General features: G+C 46.5%; 1 protein-coding gene across 1 annotated transcript; it reads left to right on the top strand.

Moving 5' to 3' along the window:
- The first annotated feature begins 2,553 nt into the window (after positions 1-2,553).
- On the top strand, positions 2,554-3,889 carry mt2 (metallothionein 2). The gene is made up of 3 exons (XM_073069824.1): positions 2,554-2,711; positions 2,805-2,870; positions 3,634-3,889. Exons 1-3 carry the CDS (start codon positions 2,681-2,683, stop codon positions 3,723-3,725), a joined length of 189 nt encoding a protein of 62 aa, XP_072925925.1. The 5' UTR covers positions 2,554-2,680; the 3' UTR covers positions 3,726-3,889.
- Positions 3,890-9,772: the final 5,883 nt, after the last annotated feature.

Here is a 9,772-nt window from a genome sequence, read left to right as displayed (position 1 = left end):
GTTACTGTCAGCTTGATCCAGTCTGGCCGTTCATCTTTGACCTCTGTCTTTAACAAGGTGTTTTCGCCAGCGGAACTGGAGGGAACAAGTTTTAATGGGGGGGGGGGGGTGTTAAAGGAGTTTTGAGCAGTAAGTTTTCCTTACACAAAAGATGGTGTCGGCAACGTGCTGGAGGCAGATGAAGTTTACTATATTTAAAAGGGTTTTGGACTTGAAACGGCATAGAGGGGTCGAGCCCTAATGTGGGCAATTGGGATTAGTATAGGTATACACTCTGGTGAAAGGGCCTGTTTCCGGCCTGTACGATTCTATATTTTCAGTTGATAATTTATTTTTGATCATGTAATATGGGGCTTCGACCAGCAGGTGACACTATAATCGCTGCCTGAAAGCCAGACCAGAGCCACTCACTCGCTGTCGGAAAATCACAATCACTCACTCAGCTGGAAAATTATGTCATGTTTTCGTTTTGTAGTACCCCAAAGTACAATCACAACACCGATTTCATCACTCCTTCTCTTTCTCCTCCCCTGCCTTCCCGATCCATCCATCACTCACACATTCCTTCCTCCGCTTCCCCACCTCACCTCCTTCCCTTTAGTGCAAACTGTCTTTTCCTAACAGACATCATCTTCAGTCCTTTGTCACTTATTCCTACTACCTCCCAGTTTATTATAGTATCATAGCTATCTCCACTCTTTCCACTTCTGATGAAGGTCTCGACTCAAAACGTCGACAGTCCATAGACGTTGCCTGACCCACGAATTTCCTCCAGTAATTTCGCATGTCTCCAATTTTACAGCATCAGCAGTCTTGTGTCTCTGTGAAATAAGGGAGTGGTTTTAAAATTATCAAAACGCGATGTTACTGTTATTGCCGCAGAACATCGGAATATTCTGGTTGCTGGATCTATGGATTGTTGCAAAATCAAGGGATGTGGGGATCGAACAGGAAAATGATGTTTTATATTAAAATTAAATTTTATTCATAATAAAAATAATTATAATTATAAACCGTGTGATGCCTTTCACTCTTCCCTTCATAGTCAATGCAGCACGTAGTGTTCTATTACACTACTTAAAACCAGTTGCACGATTGTTACACATATGGTCTCCTGGGGTGATACCCGACTACAATAGTTAAGGGGCTTCCTCACCCACCTCCCTCCAGTAGCGGAAGAACTCCACGCAGTGGTCCACTCCCTCGAGGTAGAACTCAGCCATGGTTTTGATAAATGGCAGAGCGGACACTGGGGGTGGGGGGCAACTCCCGCTCACATCTCTTTCTTTTCTGGACTGAATGAAATAATTCACTGGGTAAAAGTGGGGCGACCTGTTGAACAACGTACGGAAGAGCGCCCACATGTTAGGGATGACTGATCATCTTTTATTAATCTCTCTGTTACATACATACGTACCATATATTCATCAACCCTCTCTCTCTCCCTCTCCCGCTTTCTCCCTCCCTTCATTCTTACATCCTGACCTAACTGATTCAATAGTATATATTTGCGATTCAGACTTTCAGTAGGTTTTTCAATTTTTGCCCGTTTCCCGCGAGGGACAGTGTTAAGAATTGCAGACTGGCAAAATAATTTTTCACAAAGCCCTGTCCCGCGTGCTTGTCTTGCGAGCTGAAGCCCTTTGCAAACCATTTGCACTCATTTCATTCACAATTCTGCACGTAGCGTTCCCCTTCAGTTGCGAAATGCTGACGCTGCCTGCTGTTCGAGTCCGACAAGCCGTGTTCAAAAACACTGCTTCCCGGCCGCGAAGGCAGAGGCACAGATGAGTCACAAGCTATGTAACCGGGCGGTGTGAAAATCCGCGGCCGTGTTGAAAGGGAGTTTCTGATTGCGCTCAGCCTGAAATGTCGAAGTCTGCTCGCAGTGTATACAACACCGTGTGCAGATTGGACCGCCTCCTGAACCTTGGCTAGCTGTTTTTCAAAGCTCTGCTTTATTCACAATATATATCTGATACGATATATACGCGAGGCGTTGATATCATTTGATTAATTTCGCGCATTTTAAACGCTATACAGGTGTATACCATTAACACTAATATGGGGCATTTGAGGAGTTTCCCCGCGGTATAGAGATGCTCTCGGGGCAGCTACCTGGTTTTTAATGAGCCACGATTACCCGCCCAACACTTTACTATACAGTATATATACATTAAGTTATTAAAGTAATATTAGAGTCCGCAACAGTCCACAGACGCTGTCGAGAGTTTCCAACACTTTTTGTCGTGATATTTAGAGCAAGTGGAAAATTTCCGTCTCCCGTCACCTCCTGTCTAATCACGGATCAGTCCCTGGGCTGGCAAGACGATAATGTGCGTGTGGTGTGTTTATCTTTACTGAAACCCCGCTATCGACAGCTATAGTGGCTGCGGGGCGGGGAGGGGGTCACTGTGTGAGAATTAACGTGTGTTCCCGTCACCCAGTACTGTAATCAATCAGCCCCGGGAACACATGATACAGTCTGTCCTTGGCACCCTGCCATGATTTGCACTCAGCGCCGAAGAGTAGCACACCGCCCCACTCCGCTCCCGTCTGCACTCGATCCCGATCGCTGCTCTATAAGTATGGTGCCCCCGACCGTGAGCACATTCAGCAACTCGGAGCAAATAGAAGCGAACTACCTGACAAGCGGAGAAGAAGGAGGAAAGCATTAAGGATGTCTGACACCCCGTGCACGTGCTTCCAGAGTAAGTTGTGGGAACTAACGAACGGGGCTCGGACCCTACTTGTAATGTCTAATGGAACTTTTAAGTAATTCTGTTTTCCTTATAATTGAACAGGCGGTTCTTGTAGCTGCGGAGACAACTGCAAGTGTCAGAACTGCAAATGCACATCGTGTAAGAAGAGTGAGTATACAGAATTTAGAGACCGGCTTTAAAGACTTTATGGGGGGAGGAAGGACAAGTTTTTTTAATTACGTATAACGACCGGTTGGCTCACTGGGACCAAACCGTCTGCTATCAGAGTATTATTCCCAGCCCTTATTCCCCCGTACCTCCAAAACATTGTCAAGCTCGCGTGCTATTTACTGCCACCCGATTCTTTCGCCGCTTACCTACTTTGTTTTACTTCTGGACAAATTGCAGTGGTCACTTAACCTCTTGGTGACGGGTCTCGGCCCGAAACGTCCCTCTCAATAGATGCCGCCTGACCTGCTGGGTCCCGTCAGCCTTTTATATGTGTTGCTCTGGACTTCCAGCATCTGCAGAATATCTTGTGTTTACCGCTAACCTCCTAACCCGCTTCTTTTGGGCTGTCAGAGGAGCCCAGAGCACCCCGAGGAACCCCAGCGGAGTTCTCGCAGGGAGAACGTGCAAACTCCACACGGGCAGCACCTGAGGTCAGGTTGGAACCCGGTTGCTGGAGGGCTTCCTGCAGTGCCATTTATTTCGTTTTCACATTCCCCTTGTCTAGCTAGTACTTTTCCCCACAGTAACACTGCCATGTGTGGCCTGTTTTCTTGCGAGCTGACTCCGAACCCTCCCCCCACCCACCATGGCAACTGCTTGTTAGTAATGTAACGTTAGAGCCTGCAACCTGTACTGTACCAGGAGTCCGTGTCGGTAGGATGTTGCAAGCTAACCTCGTCCCTTGCTTTCTTTCGTCTAGGCTGCTGCGCCTGTTGCCCGGTCGGCTGCAGCAAGTGCGCCCAGGGCTGCGTGTGCAAAGGAGAAGGGGACAAGTGCAGCTGCTGTCAGTGAAGCTCATCACCCGGGACCAGCCAACACGCCTTGCTTTGTAACGTGGACTTTTGTATGATTATTCACTGGGGGGGGGGGTATAATCAAGAATGTTAATAATTTCTCTTTTGTACTTTGTTCTGGATGCATTGAGCTGCATCTGATTAAAATACTATAGAAAAATACATCGGGATTTTGTTGTTGTTTCTCGGGGAATGAAAGCAGCAGGGTCACGACACGGTTAAACATGAAACTCACAGAACTCTCGTGCAGACACGCCGGGATAACATTTTACCAGCCAGAAACCCTGTAACGTGACTGAGATAATTAAAATCACAACTTGTGTGAAAGATTGTAAATGTTGAAGGAAGTACAGCGGCGGAACAATCAAAGGGGAGAATACTGGAATGAATTTACGGAGCTGTGTCAGAATGGCAGTAAAGGTATTGCTCGGCTGGGAGCATGACTCCACTGGGCCCCACAGTCTGGGAAGTTTCACAATGCAAACTCATTTTTCAAAAGTTAGATCAATGCTTTCCAAAGAGTTAAAGAGTCCTGACGAAGGGTCTTGGCCCGAAACGTCGACAGTGCTTCTCCCTATAGATGCTGCCTGGCCTGCTGTGTTCCACCAGCATTTTGTGTGTGTTGTCCAAAGAGTTAAAAGCAAGTTTTGATTTTGTTCTGGCTCAGAAGTAGTTTTAGAAGCATTCTGTTATTTGGAAATCAATCCGTCGAGTGCTGTTCACCCTAAAGCTGGTGACTTCCTCCTGCACACCTTCACTCGAGAAACAACGCTTCTCCGGTGCTGCCAGGCAAGCAATGATTGAGGTGACAGATCAAGGTGTTTCCTAGAGCCGCACCCGACACTTTAAACTCAGCAGCGTCCTCAGAACATGCCGCCTGCAAAACGCACTGTCGTTTTTCACCTTCTCTACCCTGACAGCTCCCGACAAACCTGTGACCTCCACCGCCAGGAAGGGAGAAACACCATTCGCAATCTCTCCTTCAAGTAGCACATCTAGCTAACTTGGAAATGTGTTACTGGTTCTCCGTCATAGCTGAATTAAATCACAAAGTTTTTTACATAACTTTAAAATTCAAAGGGAAGTCACAGAATCATAGAGAAGTATACAGCACAGAAACGGCCATTTGGCCCATCTAGTCCATGCTGTAAATGGCCATTCCCATTGTCCTTCACCCGGACCATAGCCTTCCATACCTCTACTATCCACGTAGCTATCTAAACTTCTCCGAACGATTAAAATTGCAGCTCATTTCACACTCCTACATCCTTCTGAGTGAAGAAGTTTCCCCACATGTTCCCCTTAAACTTCTCATCTTTTACCCTTAAGCCATATCCTCTGGTTGTAGTCCCACCGAACCTCAGTAGAAAAAGTCTGCTTACATCTACCCTATCTATAGCCCTCATAATATTGTATACCTCTATCAAATCTCCTCTCAATTGTCTACGTTCTAAAGAATACGGTCCTAACCTGTTCAATCTTCCCCTATAACTCAGGTCCTCCAGACCCGGCTGACATCTTTGTAAATTTTCTCTGTACTCTTTCGAACTTGTTTACACCTTTCCTGTAGGTAGGAGACCAAAACTGCACACAATACTGCAAATTAGGCTTCACCAATGTCTTTTACAACTTCAACATAACATCCCATCTCCTGTACTCAATACATTGATTTATAAAGACCAATGTGCCAAAAGCTTTCTTTATGACCCTATCTACCTGTGGTGACACTGTCAGTGAATTATGGACCTATATTCCCAGATCCCTTTGTTCTACCACACTCCTCAGTTCCCGTCTGTTCACTGTGTATGACCTAACCTGGTTGGTCCTACTGAACTGCAAAACCTACCATTGTCTGTATTAAATTCCATCTGCCATTTTAGCCCATTTTCCAGCTGATGCAGATATCTCTGCAAGCCATGATAGTCCTCATTGCTGTCCACTGCACCCCCAAACTTGGTGTCATCCATAATTCACTGATCCAATTTACCTCATTATCATCCAGATCAATGATATAGATGACAAACAACAATGGATCCAGCACCGATCCCTGCAGCACACCACTAGCCACAGATTTCCAGTCAGAGAGGCCACCCTTTACTACCAGTCTCTGGCTTCTCCCACAAAGTCAATGTCTAATCCAATTTCCTACCTCATCCTGAATGCCAAGCGACTGAACATTCTTGGCCAGCCTCCCATGCGGGACCTTGTCCAATGTCTTACTAAAGCCCATGTAGACAGCGTGCCTTGCCTTTCTCCACTCTCCAGGTAACTTCCTTGAAAAACTCTAAGATTGGGTTAGACATGACCTACCACACACGAAGACATGCTAACTATCATTAATCAGTTCATATCCGGTCACTTAGAATACTTTCCAATGACTTTCCTACAACTGATGTCATGCTCACCGGCCTATAGTTTCCTGGTTTCTGTTTAAAGTCCTTTTTAAAAAGATGAACAACATTGGGTATCCTCCAATCCTCTGATACCTCATCTGTCACTAAATGTTTTAAATATCCCTGCTAGGGGCCCAGAATTCCTGCATTTACCTCCAGTAGGGTCTGATGGAACACCTTGTCAGGCCCTGGGGATTTATCCACCCTGATTTGCTCAGGGTAGCAGATATATCTTCCTCTGTAATCTGTACAGGGTCTACCATCAATGCTGCCCTCAACTGCATCTCTTCCATTTCATGCATGTCTGCCCTCACCCCATCCTCCCACCACCATTCCAGGGATAGGGTTCCTCTTGTTCTCTCTTACCACCCCAACAGCCTCTGTGTCGAGAACATAACTCTCTGTACCTTCTGCCATCTCCAATGGGATCCCACCACAAAACACATGTTTCCCTCCTCCAACTTTCTGCTTTCCGAGGGATCGCTCCCTATGCGACTCCCTTGTCCATTTGTCCCTCCCCACTGATCTCCCTTCTGGGACTTACCTTTGCAAGCAGAACAAGTGCTACAACTACCCCTACACCTCCTCCCTCACTACCATTCAGTGCCTCAAACAGTGCTTTTGGGTGAGGTGACAATTCACCTGTGAGCCTGTTGTGGTCATTTACCGTGTTCGGTGCTCCCGGTGTGGCTTCCTGCACATCGGTGAGACGCGAGGTAGATTGGAAGACCACTTCGCCAAGTGCCTATGCTCCATCCACCAGAAAGAACAGGATCTCCTGCTGGCCACCCATTTTAATTCCACTTCCTATTCCCTCTCCTGAAATGTAAACCCATGGCCTCCTCCACTGTTGTGATGAGGCCGCACTCAGGCTGGAGGAGCAACACCTTTAATTACATCTGCGTACCCTCCAACCTGATGGCCTGAACATCGATTTCTCGAGCTTCCGGTTATACCACCACCCCCCTCCCCCACCCTTCACCATTCCCTATTTCCCTTTCCCTTTCTCACCTTATTTCCTTTCCTGCCCATCACCTCCCTCTGGTGTTCCTCCCCCTTTCCTCTCTTCCATGGTTTTCTGTCATCTCCTATCAGATTCCCGCTTCTCCAGCCCTGAATCTCTTTCACCAATCAACTTCCCAGCACTCTGCCTCACTCCTCTCCCCTCTTGGTTCCACCTATCACCTTGTGTTTCTTCCTCCCCTCTCCCAACCTTCTAACTCTCACTCCTCATCTTTTTTTTTCTCCGGTTTTGATGAAGGGTCTCCGCCCAAAACATTTTGTACCCTTTTCCATCGATGCTGCCTGGCCTGCTGAGTTCCTCCAGCATTTTGAGTATGTTGCTTGAATTTCCAGAATCTGCAGATTTTCTTTTGTTTTTCCACGTATTTGATGCTGCTTTGCCTCACTTCTAAAGACAATATATCCGTCTTTCAAGTAAATACTGTTGAAAGGAACTCATTTAAGATCTCCCCCATCTGTTTTAGCATTACACATGGATTTCCATTCTGGTCTTCGAGAGGACCAATTTTGCCCCGAGCAATCCTTTTGCTCTTATTGTATCTGTAGAATCTCTTGGGATTCTCCTTCACCTTGTCTGCTGCAGCAACTTCATGCCTTCTTTTAACCTTCCTGGTTTCTTTCTTAAGTGTTGTCTTGCATTTTCTGTAGTCCATAAGCATTTAATTTGTTCCGTACAAAAGCTGGATAACTCAGCAGGTCGGGCAGCTCCTTGGTATGAATATTGAATTCTCCAATTTCTGATAATTCCCTCCCTCTCCCTTACACCATCCTACTTTCTCTCTGCCTCCTCTTCTAGCTGCCTATCACCTCTCTCGTGATTCTGCCTTCTTCTACTACCCAGAGTGCTTTCCCCTTACATTCCTTCTTCACCTCTCCTGCCTATCCCCTCCCTGCTTCCCCTCCCCTACCCCTTGATCTTTCCTCTGATTGGTTTTCCACCCTCCCCCCACCTTCTTTATAGGGCCCCTGCCCCCTCCTTCTTCAGTCCTGATGAAGGGTCTCAGCCCGAAACGTTGACTGCTCATTTCAATGGACGCTGCCCGAACTGCTGAGTTCATCCAGCTTTTGTACGTGTTGATTTGACCACAGCATCTGCAGTGTACTTTGTGTTTAATTTGTTCCGATCTTGCCTACACCGGCCAAGCATCTGCTTTTCTCTCTTTGCCTGGGCGTCAATATCTCTTGAAAACCAAGGATCTCTTCACTTGTTATCTTTACCTTTTATTCTGACAGGCACATACAAGCTTTGTACTCTCAAAATTTCACCTTTGAAGACCAAGTACACCATTGCCAGAAAACAGCTGGTCCCATTCCATACTTGCCAGCTCATTTCTGATCCATCAAAATTGACCTTTCTCCAATTTAGAATCTCAAGCAGCTGGCCAGACCTATCTCTTTCCATATTTACTTTGAAAGAAACAGCTTTATGGTCACTGGCTGCCAAGTGCTCCCTACCAAAAATCCTCCGTCACCTGCCCTGTCTCATTCCCTAATAGCAGATCCAGTATTGCATGCACTCTTATCGGGACTTCAACATACTGATGAAGTAAACTTTCCTGATCTTCATCTGATAAACACTATCTCATCTAGTCCTTTAGCAGTTTGGGATTCCCAGTCAGCATGTGGGAAGTTAAAATCACCTACTGTCACAACCTTATGGATCTTGCAACAGTCTGCGAGCTCTCTATAAATATGTTCCTCTAAATCCCGTGGACTATTGGGTGCTTAATAATAAAGCCCCATTAATGTGGTCATACGTTTAATATTCCTCAGCTCCACCTATAATGCCTCATAAGACAAGTTCTCCAGTCTGTCATGACTGAGCACTGCGGTGACATTTTCCCTGTCGAATAACGTCACCTCTCCTCCTTTAATCCCTCCCTCTCGGTCACATCTAAAACAACAGAACTCCAGAATATTGAGCTGCTAGCCCTGCCCCTCCTGCATCCAAGTCCCACTAATGGTTACAGCATCATAATTCCTTGTGTTGATCCATGGCCTGAGCTCATCTGCCTTTCCTACGATACCTCTTGCATTGAAATATATGCAACTCAGGATATTAGTCACAGTGGGTTCAACCTTTTGATTCCTGACTTTGTCTGAGGTCTTACCAACATCAGACTCCACTATCTGTTCTGACACTGGTTCCTGTCCCCCGGAACTCTAGTTTAAACCTCTCCGTGCAGCACTAGAAAACCTTCCCGCAAGCATATTCCCCTTGCAGTTCAGGTGCAAACCATTTCTTCAGTACAGGTACTACTTTCCTGGAAGAGAGCCCAGTGATCCAAAAATCTGACACCCTCCCTCCTACACCAAATCCTTAGCCACGTGTTAAACTGTATGGTCTTCTATTTCTGGTTTCACCAGCACATGACATGGGTGGCAATCTGAGATGACAACCCTGGAGGTCCTGCCCTTTAACTTAGCACCTAACTCCTAGAACTCCCTATGCAGAACCTTGTCACTCCTCCTGCCCATGTCATTGGTACCTACATGGGCCACGACCTTTGGCTGTTCACCCTCCCACTTAAGATTGCTGAGGACTGAGTCCGAGATGTCGCAGGCCCTGGCACCTGGGAGGCAATATATCAATAGTGAATCTTATTCACACCCACAGAACCTCCTGTCT

This window comes from Hemitrygon akajei, chromosome 17 (assembly GCF_048418815.1).
Source record: "Hemitrygon akajei chromosome 17, sHemAka1.3, whole genome shotgun sequence".
NCBI classification, from domain to species: domain Eukaryota; kingdom Metazoa; phylum Chordata; class Chondrichthyes; order Myliobatiformes; family Dasyatidae; genus Hemitrygon; species Hemitrygon akajei.
This window is presented reverse-complemented; position numbering and strand designations above follow the sequence as displayed.